General features: G+C 53.9%; 1 protein-coding gene across 3 annotated transcripts; it reads right to left on the bottom strand.

The window, feature by feature from the left end:
* Positions 1–635: 635 nt before the first annotated feature.
* Positions 636–9,104, bottom strand: BATF2 (basic leucine zipper ATF-like transcription factor 2). Of its 3 annotated transcripts, none has more exons than XM_013994125.3 (3): positions 8,919–9,104; positions 7,143–7,316; positions 636–2,562 (listed from the first exon to the last, which is right to left on the bottom strand). In XM_013994125.3, exons 1-3 carry the CDS (start codon positions 8,955–8,957, stop codon positions 1,876–1,878), a joined length of 900 nt encoding a protein of 299 aa, XP_013849579.2. In that variant the 5' UTR covers positions 8,958–9,104; the 3' UTR covers positions 636–1,875. The 3 variants fall into 3 exon arrangements, with proteins under 3 accessions (XP_013849579.2, XP_003122598.2, XP_005660776.2); XM_003122550.5 differs by having other exon boundaries at positions 7,212–7,316; XM_005660719.4 differs by having other exon boundaries at positions 636–2,559; positions 7,212–7,316.
* Between the last annotated feature and the right edge of the window lie 1,944 nt (positions 9,105–11,048).

Raw genomic sequence — 11,048 nt, 5'->3', positions numbered from 1 at the left:
AAACAGACACAAGCCAGGCCACAGTGGCCTCCCCTCCCCTCACCAGCCGTCATATACACTCTTTGTCCCAAACTCCAGCTGACCTCCAACCAATAGCAGCTTGGTTTCCCTCCCAGGAGTCTGCTCTCCCTGAATCTGCTGGTGACCCTGGCTCTGCAGCCATCCACAAACCTGTGGCCATGACACCACCCCTTGCTCCATGACCCTGAGCAAGTCTATCCTATCTTTGGGCCTCAGTTTTCTCATCTGCAATTTGGGAGACTGGGTTGAATTCGGAGACACACCTCTAAGATTCTAGAGTATTCCCTCTTCTTTCAAAGGCTCTTTGGGGAGTTCCCATTGTGGCTCAGTGATAACAAATATGACTAGTATCCATGAGGTTGCAGTTCAATCCCCGGCCTCACATGGTGGGTTAAAAATCCAGCATTGCTGCAAGTTGTGGTGTAGGTCGCAGATGCAACTCAGATCCTGCGTTGCTGTGGCTGTGACAGTCCAGCAGCTGCGGCTCCAATTTGACCCCTAGCCCTGAAAAGAGAAAACAAAAAAACAAAAACCAAAAAACAAAAAACAAAGGGTCTTTGTTTTCAGTAGTACAGAGTACAGCCAGAGCTTTAAACAGCTAGCCAAAGCCGAAAGAATTGGAAAACATTTTAATTTATTTACCATAACAGAGGTGCCGAGATTTGTTCTCAGCATCCTGGAGTGTCAAATACTAGCATAGTGTCTTCTTACATGTGTGTGAAAATCTGGGCGAGGAGATGGGGTTTCTCACCTCAGGCACCTTACAATGCTTGTCCTGAGTCTGAATGAGAACCTGCCACCCCCAGCCCCCAAGCAGGTGCTACAGCTGAGCTCCCATTTAGTCCCTGGCTTCTGGTCTTCCAGCTGCCATCAGGCCAAAGAGCGACGAGGAGCCCTGCTCCGAGGGGCCCAAGGGTAACGGGGGTCTGAGGCCTGCTCAGGGTTGGGAGTGGTACTGGAGAAGACACAGTCATCACTGCTGCCAGGTTCAAGTCTAGCACGCGCTTAAACATAACCTTGCACCTGATCTTTCCCTCATTCATTCCTCTTGGCTTTTGTACAGGACACGAATGCGCTCAGAGATCCACCCACCATGGCCCTGGGGAAAACGGGAGGCAGGGAACTATTTGGGAAGAGCCTGAAGAGATGACCCTGCAGAATTTCCCCAAGGTCACGGTCTGGCTGTAGGTATTCAATCTGTAGTAACCCAGGGGGGACTGTTCCAGGCTTGTCCCCAACTCAAGCCCACAGATTCAGAGTTCTTTGGCATTAAAAACACCACTAGAGGCAGAAAGAATACACTTCCCAGCTCCTGCTTGGCCCCTCCGCACCCAGACTTGGACTCTGGACCAGCCCTAGTGGGGAGAGGATTTCAGACACTGCAGGGCTCTGTGGCCCCGGGAGTCACAAAGCAGAGGGGAGAGGCCCTCCCCATGCTCAGCACTTAAACCTCACACACAAGCCCTCAGTTTCTAAGACTTCGACCCCTCGGCTGCCTGGGCTAGGATTCCGCCTGGAGAAGGAGGAACAGATCGTGTTTCAGGTCCCGAGAAAGGCTGTGTGACCTTGGACAAATCACCTGGCTTCTCTGAGCCTCTGTCTCTTTCCCTTGCCTGAAAAAGTCGAGTGATACTCTGTCGTCTGCAGGATGACCATGAGCTTGAAACAAGAAATAGCGGTGACAGGGCCTGGCAGAGTGGTGGGCACACAGTGACTGCTTCCTTGCCCTGGTGACATCTTGGTTCAGCTGCTCAGCCAAGAAAGGCAGCCACCCGTGGCAACAGTGCAGATGCCCATGGGCTGAGGCTGCTTCCTGAGTCCAAGAAAGGGGCCAGCCCAGCTCTGGGACCCAGATTAGAAGTGGACTTGAGCAGAGGAGAGCAGGGGGAAGGCCAGGAGGGAGTGGGAGCTGGGACACACGCCCAGCCCTTGCCAATCTGCTGCTGAGGAAGCAGGCCTTTGCTCGCTGCCCTGCAGGTAGGCCAGCCCCAGAGCAGCTGAGGGGCTCTGGGGTGAGGACCCTGGCTTCCCCCTGGTGGGGTGCTCCAGCCCGAGGGGCTGTGGAGGGGAAGGCCGGGCTGGGGGGCCGGGCAGGAGAGCATCGTTGAGCTTAGAGGAAGGTCTCAGAAGGCCGGAGCCAGTGGGCGAGGCACACTGGAATGGGCTAGGGGACAGTTGGGCAGAAGATGCTGTGATTGCAGCAGAACCAAGGGACAGTGAGGGCAGAGGGGACAGGAGGAGGCCCAGGGAACCATGAGGCTGTGGATCTGGAGAGAACTGCGGAGCCGCGGGAGAGGAGATTGGCCTCTGGAACAGGCCTGGCTGCTCCAGGCAGCCATGTCGTCCGTGGGGCACAGGGCCTGGGGGCCGCTCAGCCTGGCCCCAGCAGCCAGGGGGCACTGGAGCCAAGCAGGAGGCACAGTCCATCTGGCACAGGCGCTCATGCATGTGCAGGGTCCGACTCCACCATGCCAGCTCAGCCTGAAGGGCCTGGATCTCCTTCCGAAGGGCGTGGTTGTGTTTCTCCAGTGACTCATGCTGCTGAGGGGAGAAGCAGATGGGTGGGGAGGGTTATGTCAGCCAGAATCAGGAGCCCAGCTTGAGTCCTAGTTTCCAATCCCCCAGCGTCCTCGATTTGGGAGGAAAGATACCACTGCCATCTGAATGCCCTCTGGCTACTCTCTGGCCAGCCTTCCATAACCACCAGCAACTCAGCCTCCTACTAGGGCTCCGATCTGCCTGCTCTCCATTTCCACCTTCAGGTTCCTGAGCCAGCCAGCCTGGGCTCTGCACTCTCCTGGGAGCCCCACCGGCCTCCCAGCTGGTGCACCCCCCCAAACTACCCTCATCTCTTGGCTCAGAGGAGACATTTTATGACCCATGACTGCGTCGCTAATCAAACATTATTAAAACCCTTTAGGGACTTCCTACTATGGCTCAGTGGAAATAAACCCAACTAGTATCCATGAGGATGCAGGTTCGATCCCTGGCCCCACTAAGTGGGTTAAGGATCCAGCATTGCTATGAGCGGTGGTATAGGTTGCAGATGCAGCTCGAATCTGGTGTTGCTGTGGCTGTGGTGTAGGCTGGCAGCTGCAGCTCTGATCCGGCCCCTAGCCTGGGAACCTCCATATGCTGCACCTGCGGCACCCCCCCCCCCCCCCCGCCACCACCACCAAAAAACCAAACCAAACAAAAAACCTTTAAAGGCACCCATGACTCCCACCTCCAGTTTTAGCTCTCCGACTTCTCTGTCCCCCCCACTTCCGGTTCCTCAGATGGACTCTGCTTCCTCAACATATTTCCGGTCTCTTCCTCCTGGACGCTTCCCGCAGCCCTGTCCCACGGCTAATACTGACATGGCCTTCTGTGACAGCTTAGATGTCCTCTGTCCTGGGGACCTCCAGTCTGCATCGCGCCACGGCCAGACCTCCCCAGCGCCCAAAACTCGCCCACTGAGGCCCGGTGGGCGGAGTCCAGGGTCACGTGTTTTACAGGCTGGCAGCACAAGTGTGTTCGCTTCGGTGCCCTGAGTCAGCATTTCGGTTCTGTTCCGCCTAATGCTGGGTTCCGAGAACCCACTGGGACAGCAGTCAACATGCAGTTCTAAACAGCCATTCATGATGACAGCAATGGTAGAAAATGCAGAAAGACTTTCTTTCCACAGCTCATCAGGCCGAAGGACTTCCTTTGCTTCCCTCCCCCACCCCCACCCCCTTAAGGACACTTTTAAAAAGAAGAAGCTGCAGGAGTGTTTTACATAAAAGTGCTGCTTAGGTCCTGGACTAAGTTCTAATGGGCCTCAAAGCCACCAGCCCCGCTCCCAAGCTGGTTTCTGCTGTGGCACGTGGAATGGCATTTTAAAAACATGGCATCAGGTCCCTCTTGGCCTATATTTTCCAAGACTTCAATTCACCTCCAGAAATTGAATCACTCATTCGTTCACTCACTCATTCATTCACCACCTTTAGGCTGCTCGAATGTCACTTCCTGGGAGTTGCCATTGTGGTGCAGCAAAAACAAATCCAACTACTATCCACCACGTGGGTTCGATCCCTGGCCTTGCTCAGTGGGTTGAGGAGCCAGCGTTGCTGTGAGCTGTGGTGTAGGTCCCAGGCATGGCTTCAATCTGGCATTGCTGTGGCTGTGGTGTAGGCCAGCAGCTGTAGCTCCAATTCAACCCCTGGCCTGGGAACTTTCAGATGCCACAGGTGCCGCCCTAAAAAGACAAAAAAAAAAAAACCACGCCGCCTCATCGGGAGGGCTTTCCTAGTTAGGTTTCCATCACCCCACCCTTCCTCATTCCCTGCTTTAATTCTGCCCAGAGCACTCATCACCATCAGATATCCTAAAAACCCCATGGGCATTTATTTGTCTGTCCGGCTTCCCCGTGAGAATGTGAGCCCTGGGGAAGGTGAGCTGGGCTTCTGTCTGCTATGGTCACAACTGTATCTCCAATGCTTAAAATGTGCTTGCCACACAGGAGATACTCCATTGGCATTTCTAGAAGGAATGAATAAATAAATGTCTCTCAATAAGTATTTCTTTTTTTTTTTGCCTTTTTTAGGGCCACACCCGCGGCATATGGAGGTTCCCTGGTTAGGGGTCTAATCGGAGCTACAGCAGCTGGCCTACACCACAGCCACAGCAACGCGGGATCTGAGCCACGTTTGCGACCTACACCACAGCTCACGGCAATGCCGGATCCTTAACCCACGGAGCGAGGCCAGGGATCGAACTCGCAACCTCATGGTTCCTAGTCGGATTTGTTTCGGCTGCGCCACGACAGGAACTCCTCAATAAGGATTTCTAGAAGGAATGAATAAATGAATGTCTCTACCTTTGCCAGGCAGGTGCCAGCCTGGGCACTCTTGGACATTCCATAGCATGCTGCTCTCTCACACCCACGCCAGGGCTATTTAATGTGCCCTCAATGCATTTTCTTTTATCCATTTGGAAAACTCCTATTCATCCTTCAAAACCAGCTCAGACTTCATCTCTATATCACCTCGATCCTACTCCCTGCATGTTGCTCCCCCCCCCGTGTGTTCCCAGAGCACTTTATTCTGACTCCATCATTCGCTCTGCAGGGAATTATTGAGTCTCTTCTATTTGTGAGGCGCTGTTCCAGGTGACGGGGAAACAGTGGGGAACAGAATAGTTCCCCGCCCTCAGGGTGCTTACAGTCGGGTGAGAAAGACAAGCAATGATCAGCATTGAAATCTGTGGTAGAGGTCAGTGTTAACCGGAAAAATAAAGCAGAGTAACAAGAAGAGGTCTCTTTGGATCACATGTTTAGATTTTTTTTTCTTGTCTTTTTAGGGCCACACCATGGTGTTTGGAGGTTCCCAGGCGAGGGGTTGAATCAGAGCTGTAGCCGCCGGTCTACACCACAGCCACAGCAACGCCACAGCCACAGCCACAGCCACAGCAACGCAGGATCTGAGCCTCATCTGCAATTTATACCACAGCTCACCGTAGCGCTGGATAATTAACCCCCTGAGCGAGGCCGGGGATCGAACCTGCATCCTCATGGATGCTAGTCAGATTCATTTCTGCTGAGCCACGATGGGAACCCCTGGATCAGATGTTTAGAAAGGCCCTGCTGAGGAGGTGACACTTAAACCAAACCACAAGAAGTGAGGATCTAGCTGGGCTGCTGTCTGAAAGTAGAGGGAACAGCCAGGGGGAGCCCCTGAGGCTGGATGTGCGTGGCCAGTGGAGGAACAGAGAACAGGGTGTAGGATGCTAGGAGAGAAGTGGGGAAAGATGGGGCTGGGGCTGCAGAGAATGTGGCGCCTTTGGGTGGAGAGGCTCTGATTTTCATTTGTCACTATGAAATTAATGTGTATGCAGCACTCCCAAGGGCCCGGTCCTGAACCCAGCTCTCTCTCTCTCTCTCTCTCTCTTTTTCTTTTAATTTTCTTTTTATGGCCGCACTCACAGCATGTGGAGGTTCCGGGGCTAGGAGTCGAATTGGAGCTTGAGCTGCAGGCCTACACCACAGCCACAGCCACAGCCACCCCAAGCCAGATCTGAGACACATCTGTGACCTAGGCTGTAGCTTGCAGCAATGCCAGATACTTTAACCCACTGAGCAGGACCAGGGATTGAACCCCCATCCCCACAGACACGACGTCAGGATCTTAATCTGCTAAGCCACAACAAGAACTCCTGAACCCAGCTCTTTCTTCTTCTTCTTCTTTTTTTTTTTTTTGTCTTTTTGCCTTTTCTAAGGCCACTCCCACAGCATATGGAGGTTCCCAGGCTAGGGGTCCAATTGGAGCTGTAGCCACCAGCCTATGTCAGAGCCACAGCAACACCAGATCCGAGCCGCGTTTCAAGCTACACCACAGCTCACGACAATGCAGGATCCCCAACCCACTGAGCAAGGCCAGGAATCAAACCTGCAACCTCATGGTTCCTAGTCGGATTCCTTAACCACTGAGCCACGACAGGAAGTCCTGAACCCGGCTCTTAATTGTCCCCCTGGGATGGAACTGGTGGAGTCCTTTCTCTCTGTACAGAGGAAGAAGGAAGCTCCAAGGTCAGGTTACCATCCAAGGTCAAGTTACCATGTGAGATGAGAAGGCAAGTGCAGGTGGAGCCCCCCTCCCCACACCAGACTCACCAGTGGACAGGATTATTGCCCCCAATTTCGGATGAGGACAGGGAAGCTTAGCCAAGTGACTTGCAGCTAATGAGTGCTGCAGCTGGGACTCAGAAGCCAGCCCATCTTAACCCTGAGCCAGTTTCTCACAGTGTGGCCGTGGCCACCACATCAGAACCCCGACGGGCAGAGTGGTCATCACAGTGTAGCCCCCAGACCCCATCCCAGCCTCCTCAGGTGGGTGGGGAGGGATCAGGGGTCTGCATTTTAACAAGCTCCCCAGCTGGTCCCCACGGGGTTCTCCCTGTTTGCCCCTCCTTCCCTTCTCCTCCCCCTAGATGGGGGAGTGCCTCGAGGGCAGGCCCAGGCTGAGGATGCCCTGCTGTGCCCCTGGAGCCCAGTGTGTATCTGGAGCACGGCTTCCACTCAACACTCAGGAATTTCCAAATCACAGCTGCAGCCCCCCTGCCCCACCCCCGGCACACACAGCAGCGGAGGTGGAACTGCTCACAGGCCGGATGGAGAAGAGGTGGCCGGGCCAGGCACGTGACGTCAGGGATGGGAAGGGAAGCATCCCCACCTGGTGCAAGGCATCCGCTTTGTTCGTGTGCTTCTGCCGGCTTCTCTGGGCGGCCACCCGGTTCTTCTGTTTCTTCTTCAGCTGTCTCTGATGCTCCTCAGAGTCCTGTAAGGTGAGAGGCAGAGGGCTCAGGGGTCCCTACAGGGGCTGGCGGGCTGTAAAACCATACACCCTTCTTGAGTTAAGTCCCTGAGGGTCCCCTTTCTCCCAGAAGCCATCTCTGGCTCCCTCGGTGCCCACACACCCCATCGCACACACAGCACCCCTGGGTGGAGTCCCTGCCTCACCACATGTCCTACTCACAGCTCATGTTGGGGCAGCACAAGCAGGGAAGATGAGAGTCTGGGATTCAAACCCAGACAGAACTGACTTCACACCCACACTCTTTTTTCTTTTTTCTTTTTTTTTCTTTTTTAGGGCCGCACCCATGGCACATGGAGGGTCCCAGGCTAGGGGTCCAATTGGAGCTACAGCCACAGCCACTTGGAATCCAAGCCATGTCTGTGACCTACACCACAGCTCCTGGCAATGCTGGATCCTTAACCCACTGAGCAAGGCCAGGGATCAAACCCGGGTCCTCATGGATACAAGTCAGGTTCGTTAACCAATGAGCCACCACAGGAACTCACACCCACACTCTCTTTATCAGCCCTGTTGCCCTGGGCAGGCCTTCCCTGTGTCCAGCTGCCTCATCTGCACAAGGGAAGACCAGTACCTTCCTCAAGCGTCATAAGGCAGACAGCCCAAGGCCAGCCCAGGGACCAGGGTTAATACAAGGCGGCCGTTGTTCCAATAGCTATTATTTCCACAGTCAAGGTGTTGATTTCTCTAGCCTTGAGCTTCGTCTGTGAGAGCAGGTCTGCATTCTGATTGGGTTCCAAGTGCCCGTGGCCAGCTCAGGCCCACAACTGAAGTTCATTTATCCAACAAATATTTTTTGAGCATCTACTATGTGCCATGCACTGAGCTATGGGGACAGAGCAGCAAACCACAGAGAAAAAAAATTCCTGCCCCAAGTTGCTCGCATTCTAGTAGGACAAGTAGCCTTTAATGAATGAATGAATGGAGTCCCTTCTGACAGAACTGTGGCCTCAAAGGTTCACAGCCATGACCGTCCCCCTACACTGGGGTTCATGAAGCTTAGATGAAATATCTGACCCAAACACCCAGGGTTCTGGAAGGTCAGACAAGAGGAAACGCTGGGGACCCCACAGCCCAACCCCCCTCCCACAGATCACTCTGATTTCTGCAAGTTCTGAGTGCAGAAATCTCAGGCAAGACCCTGGCCTCCCTGGCTGAGGACTCTGCTTCCAGGTTCATGGCCACAGCAGATCCCTTCCAGGTGCTGGGGCCAAAAGACAGGAACCCCGGGGAAAGACCTGCAGTGAGAGAAGCAGGTGGGACTCTGGTACCTGGGTCCCGGGAGAGGGGCAAGGCCTCCACCAGAACCATGGCCAGAGAAGTCTCCCATTATGGCAATGAAAGAACAGGTAGGTTAGGAGAGAGCAGTAACCAGAGGCCGGGCTCTGGACTGGAGGCTGGATCTGCAATGGGAGAGCAGGTAAACCCTCATTCCAAGGATGCTCCGAGGAAACTGAGGCCGGCAGGATCGGGGGGCGGGGGTGAGCCCATGTGAACCAAGCTGGCACTGGGCGCCCTGGGACCTATTCCCCTTCTCCTCTCCTGAATCCCGTGCCCTGTACTCACCATCCCAGTCAGCAGCTCGTCGCCTCTGCAGAGGTGCATGTTTGGAGGGAAAACAGAGGCTCACACCCGGTTCAGGGTGGCCCTCGGCTGCTGTGACCTCCCCGTGCCCTCTGGGGGCCCAAGGAAGTGGCAGCTCTTTAAATCCCCAGTGGCCACCCCGCCCCCAGCGAGCCAAGTTTCAGTTTCTCCTAAAGCCACCGGCTGCTCAGAATCCCGGGCTTGGGTTGGCTCACGTGGCTGGAATTTCCTAACATGAACTGGCCTTCCGGTTGGGCCCCTTCTCTGGGAGGAGGACGGTGGAGGGTGGCCAGAGGAGGGGGCCTGAAGGCCAGGTGCGGGGAAGGTGTTCTGGAAGAGGGAGAGCAGGCTGCCAGGGACAGAGCCGAGAGGAGAAGCCAAGGGGGGACCGAGGGTCACATGGGATATGGGCGAACCCCTGGGCTCTACAATTGCAGGAACCCAGGTTCACAGCCCACCTCTGGCATTTTGGAGCTGTGCAGCTTTGGGAAAGTGACTTACCCTTTCTGAGCCATAATTTCCTCATCTGTAAAGGGAGATGATATAGATATTCATTTACAGGCAGGAACTTAAGCAAGATAATACAACCACCCTCAAACCCGGTGAGACCAGTGTGGAGGTGCGTCTGCAAAAATAAGCAATGGCCCTTGGAGTTCCCATTGTGGCCCAGTGGAAATGAATCCGACCAGGAACCATGAGATTGCGGGTTCGATCCCTGGCCTCTGCTCAGTGGATTAAGGATCTGGCATTGCCGTGAGCTGTGGTGTAGGTTTGCAGATGCAGCACGGATCCTGCGTTGCTGCGGCTGTGGCCCAGGCCAGCAGCTGTAGCTCTGATTGGACCCCTAGCCTGGGAACCTCCATATGCTGCAGATGCAGCCCCAAAAAGCGAAAAAAGAAAAAGCAATGGCCCTTAAACAGGAGAACAGATGGATAAACGACTGTGTTTTCATACCACAGACCCCACAGCAGTAGAGAGGGTGGTGTCTAGCGGCTAAGAGCACAGTTTCCAAGGGTATAGACTTTCGCCTTTCTATGCCTCTGTTTCCAAATCTGTAAAATATTTTGTTGTGAAGGTTAGGTAAGGCACAACAAAATTGTTAAGGCAGGTAAGGTACCGGAAACCATGCCTGGTGCAGAATAAGGGCTCAACAAATATTCACAACTATGATACGGTGAAAGAGTCAAAGCTGCACTTAGCCTCATGCCTAAAAGTTCGTAACATCCAATGGCATGAAAATGACAAGCTGCAACAGGATCTGAGCAACATAATTTCTGAAAGGCTGGATAATGTGGATACGGAATTATGTAATAAAAGTATAAAAATATGGAGTTCCCGTCGTGGCGCAGTGGTTAACGAATCCAACTAGGAACCATGAGGTTGTGGGTTCAGTCCCTGCCCTTGCTCAGTGGGTTGACGATCCGGCATTGCCGTGAGCTGTGGTGCAGGTTGCAGATGTGGCTCGGATCACGCGTTGCTGTGGCCCCGGTGTAGGCTGGTGGCTACGGCTCCGATTAGACCCCTAGCCTGGGAATCTCCATATGCCGTGGGAGCAGCCCAAGAAATAGCAAAAAGACAAAAAAAAAAAAAAAAAAGTATAAAAATATGCATGGGAATGAGAGACACAAAAGTCAGAGAGTGGTGGCACAGGGGCGGGGCTGGAGGTGGAGATGGACCGAAGGGGACACACAAGGACTTCAGTTGCGTCCGTGATGGTTTGTTGAACTTCAGCTGTGGGAACACAGCTGTCTGTGATAATAATATTATCTACACTTTGGGGTACTAAAATGCTTCACGTTAAGACTTCCATTAAAGACCTAACGAACCCTGAAGCCCCAGGCAAAACTGCATGGTTGTTCCCTAAGAGAGACCGTGTTTGGAAGGGCCAACAGTTTGGGGGTGGCAGAGCCATTAATCTCTGTCCTAGAAGAGCATAGCAACGGATGTACAGAGCAGAGTCCTGCGACCTGCTGACCAGAGCATCCAAGTATAGTGCCTGAGTCCTGAGTGTTCAAGGCCGACGGAGTGGAATCACAGGAATGGCAAATACTGGATTTGATCTTCTGATGGGTAAGGGTGTCCTGAAGTACTGTGTAGAGAAGGTCACAGCTG

This window comes from Sus scrofa, chromosome 2 (genome assembly GCF_054392235.1).
Source record: "Sus scrofa isolate SSC_HxYL_T2T_F1_AM1 chromosome 2, Sscrofa_HxYL_maternal_Yorkshire_Landrace_v2.0, whole genome shotgun sequence".
NCBI lineage: Eukaryota > Metazoa > Chordata > Mammalia > Artiodactyla > Suidae > Sus > Sus scrofa.
This window is presented reverse-complemented; position numbering and strand designations above follow the sequence as displayed.

Bases quoted from the DNA above. Each gene is read 5' to 3' on its own strand.
- BATF2 (XM_013994125.3), bottom strand. From the start codon at position 8,957: ATGCACCTCTGCAGAGGCGACGAGCTGCTGACTGGGATG. The intron at 7,317-8,918 runs GTGAGTACAGGG...CTCACCTTACAG, and splicing joins ACGAGCTGCTGACTGGGATG to GACTCTGAGGAGCATCAGAG. The intron at 2,563-7,142 runs GTGAGCAGTTCC...TTCTCCCCTCAG, and splicing joins ACCTCTTCTCCATCCGGCCT to CAGCATGAGTCACTGGAGAA.